The 9,387-nt window shown below is 40.0% G+C and overlaps 2 protein-coding genes across 3 annotated transcripts in view; one reads left to right on the top strand and one right to left on the bottom strand.

Annotated features, from left to right (window-relative positions):
- Positions 1–129, bottom strand: part of kdm7ab (lysine (K)-specific demethylase 7Ab) — a 51,163-nt gene extending 51,034 nt beyond the window's left edge. The window contains exon 1 of one of the 2 annotated variants that reach the window (XM_071343927.1): positions 4–129. In XM_071343927.1, coding sequence (XP_071200028.1) covers positions 4–101 — 98 coding nt within the window. In that variant the 5' untranslated portion in view covers positions 102–129. The remainder of the gene's footprint in view (positions 1–3) is intronic. The other variant, XM_071343926.1, reaches the window with a different exon arrangement.
- A 4,904-nt stretch (positions 130–5,033) lies between these two features.
- ccnd2a (cyclin D2, a) overlaps positions 5,034–9,387 on the top strand; it is a 213,541-nt gene continuing 209,187 nt past the window's right edge. The window contains exon 1 of the mRNA XM_071343923.1: positions 5,034–5,152. The gene's annotated coding sequence lies outside the window, so the exon portion shown is untranslated. The remainder of the gene's footprint in view (positions 5,153–9,387) is intronic.

The following is a 9,387-nucleotide window of genomic DNA, read 5'->3' as shown; positions in this document are numbered from 1 at the left end:
TACCTGCCATGAAACCAGTCATTACAAATGTCGCATTCAATCATAAACCGGCTAACATCGTAAGACTGCCGGCAGACACAGTACAGCGGGGCCGCCGCCATCTTCTTAGTGTCCAAACAAACAACGCAGCCAGAAAGTTGGGCGGGGACTGTTTTCAACATACACGGAAAAAGCCGAGGGCGAAACGATCATTTACGACAACGTTGGAGGAGACCACACGACCACTCCGTGTAGCATGATATTTGTTAATCATAATAAGCAATAATTTACTATTATTCAACCCAAGCAACGATCGCAACACCGTAATGTAGGCTATATTAACTCAACTTGCATGCACGCTAATAAAATAACAAGTTGTAGAGTGTTATAAGCCAGAGGTCTTTGATGTGGCCTGTTGGCACCAGGTGCTCCAAACGATTAATAAAAGAGCGTGGCCTCTGGTATAAACGTTTGGCTAAAGTGGCGATTCCGGTTGGACCAAACGCCGAAATCTTTTTTAACCCAAAGTATGGGTCCCACTAGTGTGGGACTGGAATGTGATGTGGCATATGTATAGGACTTTTATTGTGATATCCATCCATACCTGTATTCTAATTGGCTCCTGTATTAGAGCAAGGGCTTCTGGGTAGTAGATCAGTCAGCGCTGCCATGATGTAGTGTGTGGGGGTTGTGTCAATCACTCTCCCATTATTATGTATTTAATATATCCCCTTTTGAGTTATACAGTCTCATCATTAACATATGAAGTCTGATGCACTGGTGCTGCATTCGGTTAGCTTCTTCAATTACAAGACCTTCAACCCACGTCCTTACACTAGGAACAACATTGCAACTGGTAGTGTTTGTAGGCATTGTAGCTATACATTTATAATATACACGTTTCTTCTGAATCGAGAACAGAACGTATTGGCAAGAACAGGCTTTAGTTAAAAAGTTACTGAATCCTTTCTTCTAGAATTCACATATTGCAGTTTTAATGTATATATGGTTGTTCCATATAAGTTCAATAACTTTCTGACTGCACTCCTTTATATTTGAACGAAACCTTCCAAACATGTTTGCCCATGGTAGGTGGTCAGACAGTGACATTTTGGACCTGGATGCCAAAACATTTAGGAGACAGAGTTGCTCAAAGTTGACTCATTGTGTAGCTACAGATTGTACACCAAAGATTTTTGGTGTCCATTGACAAATCTATGGTGGCGGTTGGTGTGAGGTGTTCCTGTAACGCCCAGTAATGGACTTAAGAAATATTTGATTATATCACATTATCTTGCGTACAATCTGTAGCTAACCCATTTTGCATACCCTACCATGAGACATCCATGTCGAGTTTGATATTTTTGAAAGCAAAAATAAAACATGTACTTTTTTTTCTTTAAAGTCAATTATCTAAAATTGTAAACTCAGAATTTTCTCATTTTCACATATATTAAAGCTTAGATCCTATTTTAGATCATCTGAGGTTTTATGTTATGCCCGCCATTGGTTGAGACACAGCATTCTCTTAAATACAGAGAGGGTTTGTGTCATTTCAATCATAGGTAACAAATCATATCAATCAATCAAATGTATTTATGAAGCCCTTTTTACATCAGCAGATGTCACAAAATGCTAGACAGAAACCCAGCCTAAAATCATAGAATACTTCAGACCACTACAATTTAGCTGGTACACCATTGAAATAGAATTTTTACATTTCAACAAAGTTATGGATATACATGTACTGACAAGATAGATGTCTCTACAACCTAACAATGGGAGTCGTTGTCCACAAAGCGTCATTGTGGGCTGTCTAGCTCCTGCCTATCCTTTCTTTGGATTGGTGGATGCATCTCATTATTGTAATCCTTTTTTGAATATTTGATGAGGGTTGTTTACGTCAACCGCCTGTATTCAATGGAGAGAAATGCTATGCTACTAGCCTCATGCCATCAAAATGGATAGCCATCTCAGTGTTTTTTCTCAAAGTTGCCGGGATTTCACGTGTCCTACTTACATCAGTACACTTGCAACAATGTAAGCATTACAAAACTTCTATTCAATCAAATAAACCTCATGGAGCAAATAAACCATACATTTTGTTGTTGACCAAATTTAACACTCATTGACCTCCATACAAAAATTCCTTGCTTGGTGGGCGAAACAACAAAATAATGCCACCTGCTGGAGGGAGACAGGTTTTCCGTGGAGTTGGGCCTCTCTTGCGCATTCTCTCTGGTTTCAACTACTACCAGAAAGATGGCTCGCCAGTCCGCCCACCGTCGAATGTCAACTTGAATGCGAATGTCTATTCTATTATCTATATTTCTATGATTTCAATAGGTTTCCTATGGAAGATTGACAGTTTAATATAAGACAATGGATATTCCCACTCAAGTCATCATTCTCTGATGTGAAGACCAACCATAATTCTGTTAATTGTGGTACCATTTGAAAGATGACATTTCAATTTTATCCAGATTTGTGTTAATTTATCAGCCAAAATATGACACCCAGCCATGATTGAAGAGCACACTGTCATAATCGATTGTGAGCACAACACCTCTGATGTAAAATACGGTCTAAGCTACAACATACAATATATGAACATTAATTTTTTTTTCTTTTTTTTTTTCAATAAATTATACAAGTTTGACAACCTTGTTTGTAAGCTTTCAAGTGATATCATACTCTACCATTTATCTTTTTCAGTGATGAAGACATGGATGTGTCATGGTCAACTTCGAGCACCTCTATCTCCTGAATGTTTTGGTATTTAGGTCCAAAAAGTCACTTTTAGAGCAAACATGTATGGAAGGTTTCGTTCAAATTAAAAGGCTTGCAGTCAAAAAGTGTTTAAAATCATATGGAACGACCCTAGTCGTTGGCACAGATGTCAAATCAAATCAAACGTTATTTGTCACATGTGCCAAACACAACATGTGTAGACCTTACTGTGAAATGCTTACTTACAAGCCCTTACCCAACAGTGCAGTTCAAGAAAGAGTTAAGAACATTTTAACCAAATAAGCTAAAGTAAAAAATTATAAAAAGTAACACAATAAAATAACATTAACGAGGCTATATACAGGGGGTACTGGTACTGATTCAATGTGCGGGGGTACAGGTTAGTCAAGGTCATTTGTACATGTAGGTAGGGGTGAAGTGACTATGCATAGATAATAAACTGTGAGTAGCAGCAGTGTAAAAAACAAATGAAGGGGCGACTTGCCGAGCAGTTACCATACCAGGCGGTGATGCAACCAGTCAGGATGCGCTTGATGGTGCAGCTGTATAACTTTTTGAGGATCTGGGGACCCATGCCGAATCTTTTCAATCTTCAACGTCTATTCCACGTTGGAAACAACGTTGATTCAACCGGTGTGTGCACAGTGGTTTAGGCCTCATGGGAAATTGTGTGATCAATAATTTGGTGTTTAAGAAGTGAGTAGGCTATTTGTACTGTAATGTGTAGGCCTAAATAATACACTTAAAAATGCTTAAAGCCAAATGGCATAGGGATAGAGAAATGTAATGGAGCTTCGGTGCATTGATTGACAGTCCATGGCATAGGCACTTTGAAGTTACATTGTTTGTACAATCACATCGGCCTATACCAGTGTCGATTTTAGTATGTAAATCTTGGTGGGGAAAACTAATAAAAAATGTTTTATATGCATGCCAGCAAAGCCACTACACAACACTAAACAATACATTAATTGCACTATAACGGTGACAAAAGGTGCCCACAAACTGTTAGGGCCTACATAAAGCTGTCCCAACAGCAGAGTCCCAACACCTTACAACTGCTACACCTGGCTTTCAGCGGAGCCTTGTCTCGTAGCAAAACAGTTCATTCAGCCTCATTTACTGCCTTTAACAAAACACAGCTGATATGGCTGACTTGCTTAAACAAATGTGGTTTCTACTGACAATTGTGATGTACAAACTATGGCATAAGGAGACGACGAGCGGATCAGAGGCAATCCCTAATTTCGATTAAGATATTAATGAGCGAGCTAGGATGGACGTAGTCAATATAACTATTTGTTCAGCACTTTGAAATGTACAGTGACAGAATTCAGAACACATGCTTATTATTACTTTCTTAGCTACAGTATACTGTACATATCTCCCTGGCATATTACATAATTTATGCAGCAGCATACAATACATTTTTGGACTCACCTTGTGCTGTGCTTACACGCGGCGGTCCTTCGTGGGCAAATTTTGTCATTAAACTTTGTCATCAAAGTCTGGCATTCTCTGGATTTATGGTACTTTCAAGACAACTGGGAACTTTAAAAACCCCAAAGTTGAATCATGACGTTAGTGATCTTCAGGTCGAAGCTCTAGAAAGAGGCCAGAGTTTCCGACTTGTAATTCCGAGTTGGAGGACCGTTCAAAACGCATTTTCTCAGTCTGAGCTAGTTTTTTCCCCCGATTTCCCAGTTGTCTTGAACTCACTGAAGTCTGAGATTTCCCAGTTCCGAGTTTCCAGGTGTTTTGAATGCGGCAGAAGTCATGCTGGATTAACAGCATGGCCAATGTTGAATGTTTATCCTTTTAAGCTTGGAAAACAGACCCTTAAACCCAGACTTGGACCACACATCCACTCCACTGAATAGCAGGCTAGTGATTGCTTTGCAATGCTTGCATGCTAAAATCGGTTTCCTATTGAACATACTTCTTTCCGAAAGAAATATTATAGTTTGATTACATTTTAGTAAAGGAATAAATAGAAATGTATTTTGACTTGTTGAAACAAAGTTTATGGGTAGATTTTCGGATTCCTTTGTCTGCAAGTTGAACGAGTGGATTACTCAAATCGATGGCACCAACTATATATATATATATAGACCGCTATCCTTTTATGATGCAATATTGGGATTCACAAGTATTTGTAAGTGCATTAACTTCAAGACTGTAGCCCACTTTTCCTTCAATCGTGGATAACGACCACCACCCTGTGGAATTTTGATAATACAGTTTATAGTAATTCCTCGACAGACTGGAGTTTGGGGCGTCGCCTTTATGTTACTGGGACCAATCAGATATCTGGCAGAAACTTTGTAAACAAGTCTTACACGTTGTGTGAAATATATTTTATTTGATCGTTTCAGTGAGCTGTATCGTTGGGAAACTCGCAGGACTGGAAGACTTCACTAAGGTAATGGAAAATGTGGTTATATTGTGTAACAAAATATTTTGCTGCTCATCTTTTATGCTGTTCCATTGAGCTCGAGCGCAAGTGAAACGTTGGCAGACATCCGGTGAGATAGCATAGCTACCTTAATAGTTAAACACATCTCAGTTAACAGCCTACACAAATAATTTCCCTAATTTTCAACTGTTGCAAAACAAACTTGAGTTTTGATTGGCAATTGTTATTTTTCAATAATAACCAACTAAACTGTCGTGATAATCGCCAGCCCACTATTGCGCAATTGTCTGCTTCTCGCTACTATGTAACGTAACGGCTGTTAAATGACAGTGGTTGTAGCCTGTAGCTGTCGGCTACAGCTCTGGCACACACATTCATTGAAGCACTTCAGTCACGGTCCAATAGTCTTCCTTTTGTAACAATAGAAAAGTAAACTAACCATTAATCCTGCTCAGTTCAGTTTGAAATGCTTTTCGAAATTGAGAGATCGGGGGTTTGCTCCTGATGTGTTCGGATTGTATGAACGAGCCTGCTAAATGATGAGTGGATACCAACTGTCTGGAATAGTTAACACATGATAAAATAATGAACAATTGGGACCTATAGGCTATTACATAGGCCAGTGGTTTTCAAACCTCTAGGACCCAAAACGATTCACAATTTCGCTGTAGCCCTGAGCTCACCTGGTTCACCTATTCAAGGGCTTGATGATTAGGTGAACATTTTACAATCCTCTGTGCTAGCTGTGGAGTAATTAAAATACATGGAACGGCTGGGGGTCCCCAGAGGAAAGGTTTGAAAACCCATACCATAAGCTACTCCCTCTAGATCAGGGATTGTAAACTTTGATGGGGTTGGGGGACACAAAAAATATGAAATCATCATGAAGGGCGTCAGTTGCTCACATCTGTGTACCCACATCATATTAGAGTCAGAATACAGTGAGGCGTGTCTGTGATTCTAGATATTGATTTATGGTTGACCCTGAGCTTGCAAGAACGACTGTCCTTTTCAGAACCCATCTTTTCGCCCAGGAAGTGCCAAATGGAGGTTGGGTATATAGATGGTGTCATGGAGAACACATGTTTCTATATCACAATCAATCACACAAATAATTCACATTAGATTGCATTTGTAATACTTGTTAATGAGCACACACTAACGAATTCCCTTTATTTCCCTATGCATTTTCTCGTTTGCACACCTCAAGGTGCAAATGGTCTTATTCACAATAATAGTTTTTATTTGTTTATGAATAAATCACACTTTGCAGTGTGATGCAGTGACTTGAAAACAGAAAAGGTATTATCTGGAATATTTAGTGACGTTTCAAGAAGGAAATGACACATTTTCTCGCTTTCATAAGTCACTGTCCTTCAGATATCAAACAGCTTTAGTAGAAACAGATTGACGTCACCATTTCCTGTCGTATCTCCAATACAAAGAGATATCACCGTAGTGACACAGAAATAAGTAAACAAACATTACATGGTCTTGTGACAACTTGAAATGATACATTATAGTCTAAAGCCTATGGTAAAATACAAATTGTTTCATTTATTGACAGCAATAAGACAGACAGCTTATTGACAGAGTAGATTGTGAAGTGAAAATGTTTTTGTTTGTGTGGCAGTCATCACAGCTGTTCTAAGGAGTGGCTCATGTTTTTTCTCTGTCTTCTGGTAAATGCTATTGATGCGTATATGGTCGTGTTGAGAATTCCCCCATACAGTACCTTCAGAAAGTAATCACTTGACTTTTTCAACATTTTGGGTTACAGCCTGAATTTAAAACGGATTAAATTGAGATTTTGTGTCACTGGCCAACACACACTACCCCATAATGTCAAGGTGGAATAATGTTTTAAGAAATGTTTACAAATTAATTAAAAATTAAAAGCTGTAATGTCTTGAGTCAATAAGTGTTCAACCCCTTTGTTATGGCAAGCCTAAATAAATTCAGGAGTAAAACAAGTCTCATAATAAATTGAATGGACTCACTCTGTGTGCAATAGTAGTGTTTAACATGATTTTTGAATGACTACCTCATCTCTGTACCCCACACATACAAATAATTTTAAGGTCCCTCATTCGAGCAGTGCATTTCAAACACAGATTCAACCACAAAGACCAGGGAGGTTTTCCAATGCCTCGCAAAAGGGCACCTATTGGTACACGGGTAAAAAAAAGCAGACATTGAACATCCCTTTGAGCATGGGGAAGTTATGAATTACACTTTGGATGGTGTATCAATACACCCAGTCACTAGAAAGATACAGGCATCCTTCCAAACTCAGTTGCCGGAGAGGAAGGAAACCACCCAGGGATTTCACCATGAGGCTAATTGTGAGTTTAAAACATTTAGAGCAGGGGTCTCCAACCTTCTCTAGCATGAGAGCTACTTAAAAAAAATTAAATAAACATGTAGCAAGCTACTAACACAGACTGACAGGGGAAATATTGCTGGAAATTAATTGACAGATATTGTGTTAGGTTTGGCTTTTTAACCCAATAGTGGCTAACCGGGGGGGGGGTAATGTTGCGTTGATGAGATAGTAGCTGGGAGCTTGCAATGTCATACTTGTGTGATTTGATTGCGGTGGAACACGTGAAAATTGCATGCACTTTCAACCTGTTGGAGAACCTTGATTTAGAGTTTAGTGGCTGTGATAGGAGAAAACTGAGGATGGATCAACAACATTGTAATAATACTAACCTAAATGACAGAGTGAAAAGAAGGAAGCCTGCACATGATAAAACAATATTCCAAAACATGCATCCTGTTTGCAACAAGGCACTAAAGTAAAGCTCCCTGCCTGTGCCATTAAACCCCTACAACTCATCCAGAACGCCGCAGCCCGTCTGGTGTTCAACTTTCCCAAGTTCTCTCACGTCACCCCGCTCCTCCGCTCTCTCCACTGGCTTCCAGTTGAAGCTCGCATCCGCTACAAGACCATGGTGCTTGCCTACGGAGCTGTGAGGGGAACGGCACCTCCGTACCTTCAGGCTCTGATCAGGCCCTACACCCAAACAAGGGCACTGCGTTCATCCACCTCTGGCCTGCTCGCCTCCCTACCTCTGAGGAAGTACAGTTCCCGCTCAGCCCAGTCAAAACTGTTCGCTGCTCTGGCACCCCAATGGTGGAACAAACTCCCTCACGACGCCAGGTCAGCGGAGTCAATCACCACCTTCCGGAGACACCTGAAACCCCACCTCTTTAAGGAATACCTAGGATAGGATAAAGTAATCCTTCTAACCCCCCCCCCCCCTTAAAAGAGTTAGATGCACTATTGTAAAGTGGTTGTTCCACTGGATATCATAAGGTGAATGCACCAATTTGTAAGTCGCTCTGGATAAGAGCGTCTGCTAAATGACTTAAATGTAAATGTAAATGTAAAGCTGCAAAAAAAGTGGCAAGGAAATTAACCTTATGTCCTGAATACGTTATCTTTGGGGCAATCCAACACAACACATACAATATGAAGAGTACCACTCTTCATATTTCCAAGTATGGTGGTGGCTGCATCATGTTATGGGTACATATGCTTGTCATCAGCAATGACTATGGAGTAAAATAAATAAATAAATGCAATAGAGCTAAGCATAGGCAAAATCCTAGAGGAAAACCTGGTTCAGTCTGCATTCCAACAGACACTGGGAGTCAAATTCACCTTTCAGCAGGACAACAACCTAAAAAACAAGGCCAAATATACACTGGAGTTGCTTACCAAGTGGCCTAGTTACAATTTTGACTTAAATTGGCTTGAAAATCTATGGCAAGACTTGAAAATGGCTGTCTAGCAAAGATCAACAGCCAACTTGGCAGAGCTTGGATAATTTCTTTAAAGAATAATGTGCAAATATTGTACAATTCAGGTGTGCAAAGCTCTTAGAGACTTACCTATAGACTCACAGCTGTAATCGCTACCAAAGGTGATTTTAACATGTATTGACTCATGGGGTAAAATACTTATGTAATCAAGATACTTTTGGTCATGTAGTGTATGTGGACACCTGCTCGTCGAAAATCTATTTCCAAAATCATGGGGATTCATTCGGAGTTGGTCCCCCCTTTGCTGCTACAACAGCCTTAACTCTTCTGGGAAGGCTTTCCACTAGATGTTGAAACATTGCTGTGGGGGCTTGCTTCCATTCAGCCACAAGAGCATTAGTGAGGTCGGGCACTGATGTTGGGCGATTAGGCCTGGCTCGCAGTCGGCATTCCAATTCATCCCAAAGGTG

This window comes from Salvelinus alpinus, chromosome 15 (assembly GCF_045679555.1).
Source record: "Salvelinus alpinus chromosome 15, SLU_Salpinus.1, whole genome shotgun sequence".
NCBI classification, from domain to species: Eukaryota; Metazoa; Chordata; class Actinopteri; order Salmoniformes; family Salmonidae; genus Salvelinus; species Salvelinus alpinus.
Note: the sequence above shows the minus strand (reverse complement) of the source record. Positions and strands in the feature narration are given on the sequence as shown.